Source organism: Eschrichtius robustus, chromosome 6, assembly GCF_028021215.1.
Source record: "Eschrichtius robustus isolate mEscRob2 chromosome 6, mEscRob2.pri, whole genome shotgun sequence".
Lineage (NCBI taxonomy): Eukaryota > Metazoa > Chordata > Mammalia > Artiodactyla > Eschrichtiidae > Eschrichtius > Eschrichtius robustus.
Window position 1 is genome coordinate 104062113 of NC_090829.1, and position 13929 is coordinate 104076041.

Genomic DNA, 13929 nt, shown 5'->3' on the forward strand with positions numbered 1-13929 from the left:
ATTTTATCATCCCAACTGTCCCAAATACTCATTGAAGGTAAAGAATAACTGTAGACCTTTAGGCACTTTTAATAAAAAGGAACTAAGAATTAGTAGGTCTGAAGCTATGACCTGAGAATCTTGGCTACCTGCTCATTTTATAGAGCATGCAACCTTTACCTATTTAAGTGCTATTGCACTGAATTTATGATGAGGTAAATGAAAGCAAATACCTCATGCTGAGACATAATTTGAAACTCTTCATCTCAGATTGACATCAGAATCATAGTTTTAAAGAATTTTAACAAATTAGACTCAATGGTTAGAAACTCAAAGGCAGTTACTCCTTCATTAAAATTTCAAATAATTTGGAATAATTTGTAGTTATTCCAAATTCCAAACAATCTGGTAAATTCCTTTAACCAAATTTTGTTTCCACAACTCTAAATGATATATTAAAATATCTGTTTTCCTCGGAAGCTTACTGATAAAATGAGTACAAAGCTAGCCTAAGTTAAGAGGTTTATTTTTGCATTCATCTCACCATACTATTTAATTCTGTCATTCATCCTCAACTTCAAGAAACCTTCTCTCACTTGGTCCTCCTGGACACGACTCTTTCTTTGTTCATCTCCTACTTCTCTGAGGTTTCTCTTAGCCTCCTTATCTACCTTTCCTCTTCTTCCTATCCCTTAAATATCAGTCTTCCCTATAATTTTATCCTTGGTTTATCTTTTTTCCTAAAGTTAGATGCTTTACATATGTTATCTCATTCAATCTTTCAATTAAGTTATTATTCTCACTTTGCAGATGAGGTAACTAAGGCAAGAGGGTTAAGCAACTTGTATGAGGCCACTCAGTAAGTGTCCAAACCAGGATTCAAATTCGTGCAGTAGAGTTCTACAGTTTTCCTTGACACCTTCCTTTTCTTCCCACTCCAGAGCCAATCAACCACCAAATCCTATTAATTCTCCATTGAAAATATCTTGCAAATCTGACCACATATCTGTATTTCCCTCCCATTCACTCAGTTAAGGCCTTTGTCATCTACTTCTTGATTACTGTGAAATCTTTCAAATTGGTTCTCTTGCTAAAGGATTTTCTTATTAATTTTCTTTGCATACTCCAGTGTTATCTGATCAAGGGATTTCCAGCTTGTGACAGATACTTCTAATTGTTCAATATCTGTTCTCACTTCCTTCTATAGTAATGGAATTTTTAACTGGGTACAGATAAGGCTAATTTCCTAAACTGCCTTTCACTAAAGGTAGTCATATGTCTAAGTCTGACCCATAAGATGTGAGTGGAAGTAATGTGAGGTGTGCTCTTTTGCTCTTTCCTACTACTTGCAATGCAGATTAAACAGTAAGAGTTGGAATTGTCACTCTGGACCATAAGGTAGAAGATAGACAGGGCCTGGATCCCCGATGATTCTCTGTCCCATCTCTCTAGATGCTTAGCAAGTTCTAATGCTTACATAAATTATTTTTCACTTTCCTTTTGACCATGAGAAAGAAAGCTTTCTTATTCATCTTTCCAGACCCACTTCAAAGCTTACTTAGTCTCTGAAACCTTCACTGATTCCCCATGGAATTCCTCCCTCTTCTGTTTTTCCCAAGCAGTAAATTTCCAGCTCCTTGAAAACAGGGTCTATGCTATATTCATTTTGTATTTTTTATATATAGTGCAACTGGAAAGTATCTTCTCAAAATATATTCTTTTAAAATAAGTGAATGAATGAATGTTACCTTAATCAAGAGGTGGGTCAACAAGAGAACTTTTCAGTGCAAAACAAAGGAATATACTGAATTGCAACTAACACTCAAAAATTTCTGAGTAGGGAACAGCTCAAGCAACCTACAACTCTTACAATATAGAAGATAGAAATAATAGAGGCCAGAGGCTTCATTTAGGAAAAATAATAATAATAAAGCTTTTGCCAACAAGTAATTTTTTAAAATGAGAAAAAAAGATTTTTCCTCTTCCCAACAATAAACTCGTACAGAAAGTAATCTGTTAACGAAGGTTACTGCTTAGCAATTGTGCTCTCATTTCTCATTGAGTGGAAAAATTAGGTAACTTTTAGTAAGTGAACTTGACTCTCTAGAAACCATGGTCACTATCTTAAAATTGAGATATGTGGTACCAAAAATGCAGTTAAGACACATTTAAAAACAAATATTATCCCTGACACTGCCTTTCTAGTAACATAAGGGAAATTAACAAAGGAGGTGGTGGGGGTGTGGGGGGGAGGACAGGCAGTCTGATTTAAAAGGAAGAAAATAAATCTACTCTTTAAAAAATATATTAGCCTAATTTGATGTACCAACAGAAATATTTTGATTACTACAAAATTTAACAAATGGTAAAACTATAACTTTAACCAACTGTTATGAGCTCCATAAAGATTTTATCTCTAAGTTGTTCCCTTTTTGTCTGCCCCCAATCCTAGAAGTTTAATTCCACAACATTTCATATCTTTTCTTCCTTTAACCATTTTGGGGAGTTCTGTTTCATTTACTTTTTCTTACCATTTCATGTATTTTTTCCCATGTTTCATTGTTGGCTTCTAGCATTCCTTTCCAATTTTCTATTTTTGTTCCTTTTCAGCAATTCCCATTTCTTTCATTTTCCCACTGCCTGTTTCTCATCATGTCACTCTTGTTTGTATCAGTTTACTACTTCTGCTGGCAAACAGCAGCCTGGGCAAGAAATCAAATTAAAAAATCCCTACCACTATTATGTTCTACAGCCAAAGAAAACATTAAGGTGAAAAGTTGAAGTGCATGTACAATTTATCAAATAAATGCAGATGCAAAATTAAGTTTCAGGTACTTTAAGCATCTAAAACACATATATTTCTAGGTGGATAGTTACCCAGCGCTATCATCAGTTTTAAAAGTATTATTTTACAACCCTTGAGGGTAATCTTCACTATGTTCACAGTAAGTAATCAAATTTCTAGATATCAAACTTTATTATCAAAGAAGTTCTGTAAATTCAAGATAAAGAAACATGACCAAGCTTGCTATTTTCAGAGACACTATATCCAGTAGCTATTCCTTTATCAGCCTAAGAAACAAAACTATGCTGATAATTATCTTCTCCCTACTGGCAGCAAGTTTTTACCTTGAAGAAGAGATATTTTTTATGTAATACTGGTAGAGCAGAGTAATGACACTAGACACTCCTGAAATAGATTATAAATGACAAGTTTTAACATATTTATGATCCGTTTCTACTTGTACAAGATGTACAAGTTTAGCACATCTTCCCAAAAGTAAATTACCTCATTTAGATGCTATGGGAGGGTGGGTTAGGAATTAAAAGCTCTCTGCTAAGACTGAACATGAGGAATCCAGTTTTGTGTTGCTTAAATTAGAGAAGAGTGACAACAGACGACTTTAGGCCTGCCAAACTTTAAGATAGGGTCTTTGATCTACTATCAGATATAGTCTCTTCACTCATACAAAGAAAAAGAATTAAAAAGTTTTCAACAAAACCACCAGAATTGACTTGATTTTGGCCCGTGGCAGATATGTTTATGAATGAATAGAGATTGTCTATCACTGGTTTAAAAGAGTTTTTCAGACTTTTATTTCAACAATTTTTCTTTAGTAACAAGAAACTTCTTCAAATAAAATCCTACAGGTTTAACCAGATGGAAGTATCATGGCTCTACTTGGATTTGCTGTGGTGAACTAAGAGGCTCTCCTGGTCATGGCTCCCTCTTCCCTCAGGATGGCTCCAGAAACAATGCTACAGAACCCCTATATATTTACAGACTAGAGTTTGAAAACCACTGTCCTCTAAATGATTCTTTGCAGGAAAACAACAGCTATCTCTTACTAAAGAATGAAATCATTTGACTCCTGCAGTGGCCAGGTTATAAACGAATTAAAAGCCCATAAAGTTTACTAAAGGCATTTTAGTGACTCCATTTAGGTCAATAGCATGGCAAGTTCAGATACCTGTAGCAACTGTCAGAATGAGGCCAAGTGACAGGAAAACCCTTCTGATGGGAGAAAAAAGAGTCACAGGGACGCCTGATGAATAGGCTGGTTTAATCTTGCTTTTTCAGCCTTAGGTCAAATCCTTTGGATCATAATTATTGTTCCCAGCAGAAAGAAGATTCAGAAGATTCAGGGGAGGCGAAAATAACATAGATCACCAAGTGACAATTAGGAATACTCAAATGACAAAGAAGCACTTCCTCCTGAGTCAAAAATAGCCAGGTCATCCTCTGCCATACTTGCCAGTCACCATTTAGAAATCTTGAAAAAAAAGTTCAACATTTTTAAGATAGAAAAATTTATGTGCTCCCGTTTTTCAAATACTTATTATATATACTTATATTATATATAATTATTATATACTTATTATTAAACTTATCTGCTCAGTTTCATTTTGTTTGATATCCATTAGAGGCTTTTCAAGTTACCAAGAAAAAATAATTTAAATTCTTGTTAACAATGATATTTTACAAACTGAATCAACTGTGATAAGTTAATGAAATGCTTAAGTATCACTTTATTTTGAACACCTTTGTGTCCTAACATTTACCCACTGATAATCATTACTCACCTTGAAAATGTCAACAACTTCCTAATTAGCTTTCCTTTCTCTGTTTGCACCCTTGTATCCATCCTCTATATGGAATTAACAAATCTTTCTAATATAAATGTAATCATGTCACTCCCTTATTAAAAATACTTAAGCAGCTCCCCACTATATACTTAACAGTTATGTTAAGTTAAAGAATAAGCTATTCAACTTAAACATTATTCAAAAGCACAGACAATTAAAACAAATAGAAGCAGTACTGTCTAGCTCAAGACTAAGTAGGGAGAGTACAGCCCCATTTTTTAATAGCCAAAACAGGGTGGCCCCTAAGAGTTCTAAAGTTAGCAGGAAAACCACGAACAAAACAAAATTTGTATTCTACTAATAACATGGCCTTCAAATATATAAAATGAAACTCGACAGAACTACAAGGAGAAAAGTACAAATCCAAATCATATACACCTCATTCAATAATTAACTGAAGAACCAGGTTTTTTTAAGTAATACTATAGAGGATTTGAATAACAAATGACCTGAATGAACGTTTATAGAACACTGTACTAATAAAGAAATATAAAATTCACATTCTTCTCAAAGCAACATAAAATATTTACAAACACTGACCTAATATGTGGCTATAAAGCAAGTCAAAATAAATTTCAGAGGGTTGATATAGCATATGTTTCCTGATCATAATAAAAATAAGAACATAATAAGAAAGATAACCAGAAAATCCCCATATGTTTAGAAATAGAAAACAAACTTACAATAAAAAAGATGAACAATGTTTTGAATACTGTATCTTGATAAAAATTTGACAAACCTCAGGAAAGACTGAGTAACAAAAATAAAAAGAAGATATTATAAATCTTACAAATATTAAAAAGATAACAAGGAGATACTTTGCACAACTCTATGGCAACAAGTTTGTAGACATCGATGAAAGAGGAAAATTACTAAAAACACAAATAAACAAACAAAATCCCTCCAAACTCATGGAACTAATTCAAGAAGAAAGAGAAAACTTAAAAGAGTCTTGTAACCATTAAAGAAACCATATCAATGGTCAAAATTCATCCCACAAAGAAAACTCCAGGACTACATGGCTTCAACTGCAGTTCTGTCAAACATATAAGGAAAAAAAAAAATAACTGCAATGTTACATAAACTATTCCAGAGTATATAAAGGAGAGCCCACTCCTCAATTCATTTTATGAGGCTAGTATAACCCTGATTCTAAACTCTAATAATATTTCAAGAATGAAAAATGATAGGCCAGTCTTACTTATGAACACAAATGGAAAAATCCTAAGCAAAATATTATCATACAGATTCTAGAAAAATTACATATATCTATTTCAATATATTACATAATTATGAAAGTTTTGTTGAAAATCCAAAAGAATCTATAGACAAATTTTTAGACTTAATAAACTTACCAATATCATGAAATCATGGAAAATGTCTAAACTCTCCAAATTGATAGGCTTAATGTAATTCCAATCAAAATTTCAACAAGTTTTTCAGGAAACCTGACAAGCTGATTCTAAAATATATATGGAATCTGTATAGAAACACAAAAGACCCCGAATAGCCAAAGCAATCTTGAGAAAGAAGAATGGAGCTGGAGGAATCAGGCTCCCTGACTTCTCACACTATACTACAAAGCTACAGTAATCAAAACAGTATGGTACTGGCACAAAAACAGAAATATAGATCAATGGAACAGGATAGAAAGCCCAGAGATAAACCCACACACCTATGGTCAATTAATCTATGACAAAGAAGGCAAGAACATACAATGGAGAAAAGACAGTCTCTTCAATAAGTCGTGCTGGGAAAACTGGACAGCTACATGTAAAAGAATGAAATGAGAACACTCCCTAACACAATACACAAAAATAAACTCAAAATGGATTAAAGACCTAAATGTAAGGCCAGACACTATAAAACTCTTAGAGGAAAACATAGGCAGAACACTCTTTGACATAAATCACAGCAAGATCTTTTTTGATCCACCTCCTAAAGTAATGAAAATAAAAACAAAAGTAAACAAATAGGATCTAATTAAACTTAAAAGATTCTGCACGGCAAATGAAATCATAAAACAAAAAAACAACCCTCAGAATGGGAGAAAATATTTGCAAATGAAGCAACCAAAACGGGATTAATCTCCAAAATATACAAACAGCTCATGCACCTCAATGTCAAAAAAACAAATAACCCAATCAAAAAATGGGCAGAAGATCTAAAGAGACATTTCTCCAAAGAAGACATACAGATGGCCAAAAGCACATGAAAAGATGCTCAACATCACTAATTATTAGAGAAATGCAAATCAAAACTACAATGAGGCATCACCTCACACCAGTCAGAATGGCCATATCATCAAAAAAATCTACAAACAATAAATGCTGGAGAGGGTGTGGAGAAAAGGGAACCCTCCTACACTGTTGGTGGGAATGTAAATTGGCACAGATACTATGGAGAACAGTATGGAGGTTCCTTAAAGAACTAAAAATAGAACTACCATATGACCCAGCAATCCCACTCCTGGGCATATACCCAGAGAAAACCATAATTCGAAAAGATACATGCACCCCAATGTTCATTGCAGCACCATTTACAATAGCCAGTACATGGAAGCAATGTAAATATCCATTAAGTGTAATATCATGTAGTGTGCACATACATAGTATGTAACAGAAATGACTGGTCTCAGAAATTATTTTGAGAAAAGATAATAAAGGTATACTTTCAAATGGCACTTCATTAATAGAACTGGCTTACTCAATTATTCCTTACATCCTTGTCCCACTTTCTCATCTTCTGAAGCATGTGAGAGTTGTATATAGCTAATATGTTCATGTTGTATAAATTTAATAGAAGATTCTAATTTTTCCATCTCTGTATGGATAAACTGAAGAGTTCCCAATAAGTGTACAATGAACTCATATGGTTTGGGATTTCCTGTCATCATTGTGCCTTCCAATAAGCTTTTCATGGCAAAATAAAATCAGATTACTATTTTCACGATTATATATAATTATATACATGCATTGACTTTTTTAAAGAGTTTCTAAAAAACTATTACATATCTACATTACTCCTTTTAAAAAGTTTAACGCCAAGAAACTTCTATTAAAGTGCTGATTTTCACTGATGTATCACATTCATAAAAACATGTGTAAGATTAATGTTTGGCTGTAGAATATTTGGTAATAGAATATCGGTTTTTCAGAAGCTAAAATTCTGAATACTATTCAGGTTGCTTATTTAATGTAAATATGAATGATTTCTGGTAAAGTGAATGAATAATAACCATGGAAGCTATAAAATATCTTTGAGCACCATATCTGTCAGCAGACATGCAGAAACATACAAATTCAGTTTTCGACAAAATAGTACAAACAAAAAGCTTTCCTTATTTGCCACTCAACTATCCTTCTCACTTCTTTTCTCCCTTCTGAGTGCCATCTTCTGTCTATAATATCAAGCTAGGCAATATTCGCTTGCTTGCTTTCTAATTGTTCTTTGCAAATGCAAATAAGGATCTGCTATCAATCCTTTATACTTTTGACTAAAACTCATACACATCAATGTATTTATTCTCTTGCATATGCTTGCATTTAAAACCTTCTATTTCTTACTGTGGAATAAAAGGATTGTCTTTTATTAAAGGATGACAAGGCAATAACTATATGAGGAAGATTTGGAAGAAAATAAGATAAATTTCTTTGTATGTGACATAGTAAAAGAGCTATCCCTGATGAGAAAATTACTATAGTCTCTATAGTCTTTTTTTTTTTTTTTTTTTCATTTTTTGGAGTCAGGGGCAGGAGATAAAAGAGAGACTGTGGCTGGCATTATCATTTTTTCCTTTACCTTTTCAACCCCCAAATTTGTAGACGTTAGGGAATTAGAACCATTATCTGTGACTATAGCTTGTGTATCACACACTCTTTCCCCTTTACCATCATAATCACACAGCCAAGGGGCTCAGAGTTTCAGCTGCCTCAAGTGGCTCCTAAACCTCTCACACAGACCAGGCATCAGAGGCAGGGAATGCAGAGTAGCTGCTCAAGGAAAAGAATGGGAGGGGGCTGGTGTGATGGTCTTTTCCCAATCACATATAATAACATGAAAACCTACACCCGTTGTGATTGAGATGTCACCTTTGCACCCTGTTAATATGCTACTAAAGTGATGTGATGCTAAAGCCATTTCTTTTGGGGAGTAAGATGATGGGAGAGAGGGGTGGACCCTAAAGAAGAGCCTCACTTGTTAGGGCACAAGACGGTGCGGATGTGAGGTTTACTCAGATGCATGATTTTTGTGATGATGATCAAAATGCTATACGATGTTAAGGGATATGTATTAAATGGAGGAAAAAACTAAACTGAAACTAAAACCATGCTTTGGTTATGTAAATGCAATACTAATCAAAATAAACTATGTGAATTGCTTTACATTTATGCCTAATTACCATGCAGTACAATAATGATTATGTCATTATTTTTGTCAGATTAACTTTGCTATAAATTTAATTACATGTGTAAATTCTAAATATTCAGCCCTTGTAATTTAATGTTTTTAAACAATTATTTACTGAACCCCCTTCTACATGCCAGACACCAAATTGCATATTGGGAATAAAAACAATAAGACAATCCCTTCTCCCATGGGGTTTACAGTCTTGTTGAAGAAAGAGACAAGTACTAGGCACATGTCCAGCGGAGGAGCTGGCAAACAATATATTTTTAAATGAAGGTAAGGACATGAGGGGAATACCAATCCCAGTCCTAGGGAGTTAGGTACGGCTTCAATAAGGAGATCTCAGAGCTGATTCCCAAAGAACCAGTAGAGATAGCCAAGAGAACGGGGAGAATGAGTTAGAAGAAGAACTCTTAAGCATAAGAAACAGGAAATGCACTGGCCTCAGAATAAGGAACCATATTCAAAGAAGATGTGAATATCATACTAAGGAATTTGAAGTCTTAACAGTAACGGGGAACCACTGCAGGCTTCAAACAGGAGAACAACATGATCAGATTTACATTTCAGATCAGATTTGGCTTTACTGTGGAGAGTGAAGAGAACAAAGTAGGTTTACAAGGAAAAGACTTCAAGAAAAATTAAGAACAAAAAGGAGCCAGTTTCAGAACAATGTTTACACAATAACAGCAGTTTTTTTTTTTTTTTTAACGTATTTCTCTCTATATATATAGTTTTCATGAGAGGGAAGAAAAATGATATCCTCAGGAAGCCTGGTTGCTTACAGCTTAAAAAAAAATTAGAGGTCACAATGCTAATAAGCCACCATAAGATTTAGTGTCTGTTCGTGTTAAGGCATCACAATGGCAAAGCCCGAAGTAACAGGAATAATTAACTAAAGAGCCAGATCAAGAAAGTTTAGGTGAGAAAAAAGACTTAGAGTTGGATCAATGCGACACCCCAAGAGGTAGAAGGGAAAGGTGGCATAGAATTCTCAAACTATCTCAGTGTTACAGTAAATGAAAGGCTGACCTTGGAAGAATACAAACGAATAATCTAACTGCCAGATGAAAAATGTTTAAGAACCCGCTGGTTGGCGCTACCTGGAATCACCAGAATGAGCTGAGACATAATCTGGTACAAAAACAAGACCATGTATTAGTACTGGTTGTTAATACTTTGGTAATGGCATATGTTCACTGTTGTGAGTCAATCAGAAGTTGGAAGTAAAGCATGTTGTCAGCAGTGCATATAAACTGTCACTCATTCTCATTCCACATGTAAGAAGTAATGAGTGATAAGTTATCACTTAACTATATTTTAAATAGTCCAAAGAATTTTTGTTCCACATTAAACAGTAGGAATTACTTGGGACTAGGGTATAAGTATAAATTTCTTTTGAAACCAGGACAGGATGTCCCAAAATGGCTCTGTTCTGAAGAAACCAAGTATCTCTCGGTGGTCATGCCCTTCTGGAAAATTCTTAGAGGAGAGATAAGTGCTAACAACAAACTATAACTTCCTAATCACCGAGAACAATGTGTTCATTACTAAAAAAAATGTGTCCTGGTCCAAAGCTACTCTTACGGGGGCTGCTCATACTCTGGTGAAAGAATACAGTGATGAATCCTACGCTCAGGATGGTCCTGATAAGCAAACAGCTTTAAACCATAGTAAAATCATGTGTGTCCTTTAAAAGACAATGCACAGCAACACTAGATTTCATTGAGGGGCTGGGGGGACGGAGGGGGCAGAGGTGACATTATAATACAAGAGCTGAAAGGGAAGAGGTTGAGAATTTTCTGGGTGCAGACTTTGGAGGATTAATTATTGACACCTACACAGGAAACCCTCCATTTGGGAGCTGCCCTGTGTCATGTTTTGTCATGCCTACTTAAATTATATTAGAAACCGAAGTGAGCTTTTATATTAATAGCCCTCACCTTAAGAGTTCTATCTGTAGAAGAGGCAAATTCCTCCTTTGGCTTATCCTACAGGCTGCATTCTGAGAATCAGAAGAGAACAACCAACTTCGATCATTTGAACACGGAGCATCAACTAACACCTACAGAAAAAAAAGGACACGTAATGCAATTATGAACTGAAAATATATCCTCAGACACATAGTATATAGGGAAGCTAAGTAAATCATGACAAAAAGTAGCAAATAAATAAATAAATTTATTTTAAAACCAAAAATACACCTTGGTAAGTTCTTTATGACATTTCTTCACTAATACTTGACAGAAAAATTTCCTGTGCACTTTCAGTGTTTGGGTTTTTTAGGGGGGAGGGGCAATGAGAGGACTAACAGTCTACTAATATCTACCAGTATTTCATATTTTGATAACAGCAGAAACTTTTACAAAAGTTACTCATTTTAAACAGATGTTACTATACTTCTGAATTCTCAGCATTTATTTTTAAGAACTAATAATTCAACTTCAGTTTACTGAAATGCTTTCTTTTCCTTCAACTGTCATACTCTGATATGAAATGTTACTGAATTAAAGCAATACTGTGCACATGTTTGAGTACTGACCCAAATAATATCTGATCTCTTCCTGAGTATCTTAGAGGTACCTGGAAATAAAAAGCATTCTATAATCCCCAATCTCAATGTTTCCGCTTCCTTTGAACATTCTGACCATCAAATGAAAACTGCTTCCATGTTCACTTTATCAAAATTTCCCAGGGTACTGAGTAATTGTATGAGGCTATGTCTGGAAGCAGATGGAAAACAACAACAACAAAGCAACATAACAGTGGTATCACTGGGAGTCTATCAGTCTGTCACAATGTAATAAAAGTACCTTGTCAAACGTTTCAGGCTGGGCATCTCCCATTTCTCTGCCATCCAATTCAGACACTTTAATTACATTTACCAAAGGCTGTGGGATGAAAGATTCTAACGTCTCCCTCAGCCACCTCAATCTCAGACCATCGTGTTCATTACAATGAAGATAACCTAAATGTAAAGGATTAAAAAGTTTTAAAACGAACACAACGGAATTGTTAAATTTCCACTTTTGATCAAATAAATTTCAGAAAGAAATTGGTTCATCATAATTACGCAGAAATAGGGCTCAGAGGTAAACATTATGATTCTCTTATGTTTAAAAACAGAAATACACTCACAAACACTTCATAAAACATTTACCATAGTCATGCCTACAGAGCCTCTCAGAAGCTCTCACCATTTACTCATTCAAATTTCATTTTGAAGATGAAAACCTTTAGAGAATTATGGATTCCTAAACATATGCTATACAACCAACACCTCAGACACAGTTCTCTCCTAAAGCTCTTAAGAGTAAATGATATATTCGTAAGAGTAAATGATATATAAAGTTCCTTCTAGGACAGAACACCTGCATTTTAAATAAACGAAATGTGGTATGTGGAAAAAAGCATGTAAAGTGTAATTGGCTTTATGATAAGAAATACATGGGCTCAAATTATGAGCTGTGAGACTTTGGGGACCTTACTTAGCTCTCCTCAAGAGTCTCAGTTTCCTTATCTGGAAAATGGGGACTGTCCCTAGTGAAGGGGTTCAGAACACACCACTTCAAAATATGCTGCTTTGACATACTGATTATTTTGAGTTAAAGGCACTTGAATAACAGCTGATGCACGGAAGGGCATTTTGACCTTTCTTTTTCTTCCTGAAAGCAGGAGGTGTACTCCCACGTGAAAGATACCCTCCCTATGCCAGGAGGAAAGAAACATTCTTATCACCAGAAACACAGCGTCAAGGCCAAGAGAAAAAAATCTGTATGCTTGACTCCTGTTACTTTGTCTTATGTTGGTCACAGCCAGAAGCCCTAAGAGGACACAGGAGAAATTTTACCATCTCTACCTTACAAAGTGGTTGTTAAGATTAAATGCTACACCCTAAACTTACACAGTACTGTATGTCAATTACATCTCAATGAAACTGGAATAAAAAAAGTAATTGTGATATTTTAGTAACATATCTAGCATAGGACTGCAAAAGTAGTAACAACAAATGTTTATAATAATTACTAACAATTCTTGAGTCCCTATTAAAGGCTAAGCATTGTTCTAAGACTTTACATGTAGTAACACATTTAATCCTCACAAACCTATGAGATAATTTTATTATGGTTTCTGTTTTACTGATAAGGAAACTGAGGCCAAGAGAGGTTAAGTAATTTGCCCAGGTTCACAGAGCAGGAAACCAAGACACTTGGTTCCAGAGCCCTACTTATTTTTAAGCACCATGCCATGCTGCTTCTCAGTAACAGAAGGCATTTAGCAAATGGTTCTCTCCCTAATAAAATAGTTGTTTTGTTCTTCCTTTATTTGAATATATATTTATAAATATTTATATATATTTATTATGTAGTGACAAAAATTTCATATAATATATATTTAAAGATAAGCATATTTTTAAATGCATAAAAATATAAAGAAAGAACATCAAAAATTACCTAAAACCCATTGTCTTCAGATTAGCACCATCTAACATTTTAATAATCATACCATATTTCTTTATGCCTATATGCACATATAAAACTTATATAAATGGAATTATATATTTTTGTAGTATCTTTTTTTCACCTTACTCTTCATCTACCCCCTCCACCAACTGCCCAACTACCCCATATACATATGCTTATATAATTGTCTACATACCCAGGATTATATTTACACACTTCTCTGTCCCATATATGCCAATATTTCAAAGGCAATACCACCAAGTCAATCAGTAGATATATAAATCATTTTTAAAGGCTGCTAAATAGTACATAGAAAAAAATGTGTCCTCCTTTATTCAACCATTGCTAATTGTTGGGCATTCACACTATTGTCACTAATAATAACATTCAATAAGCATCTTTATAAAAGTGTACTTTCATAATGTGCTTT

General features: G+C 34.3%; 1 protein-coding gene across 4 annotated transcripts in view; it reads right to left on the minus strand.

The window, feature by feature from the left end:
- Positions 1–13929, minus strand: part of NSUN3 (NOP2/Sun RNA methyltransferase 3) — a 53045-nt gene that overhangs the window by 20885 nt on the left and 18231 nt on the right. For 3 of the 4 annotated variants that reach the window (XM_068545598.1, XM_068545601.1, XM_068545599.1), the window contains 2 exons: positions 11850–12004; positions 10980–11101 (listed from right to left, as the gene is read on the minus strand). In XM_068545598.1, the coding sequence (XP_068401699.1) occupies positions 10980–11101; positions 11850–12004 (277 nt within the window). Of the gene's footprint in view, positions 1–3870; positions 4254–10979; positions 11102–11849; positions 12005–13929 lie in introns of those variants that run through there. The other variant, XM_068545600.1, reaches the window with a different exon arrangement.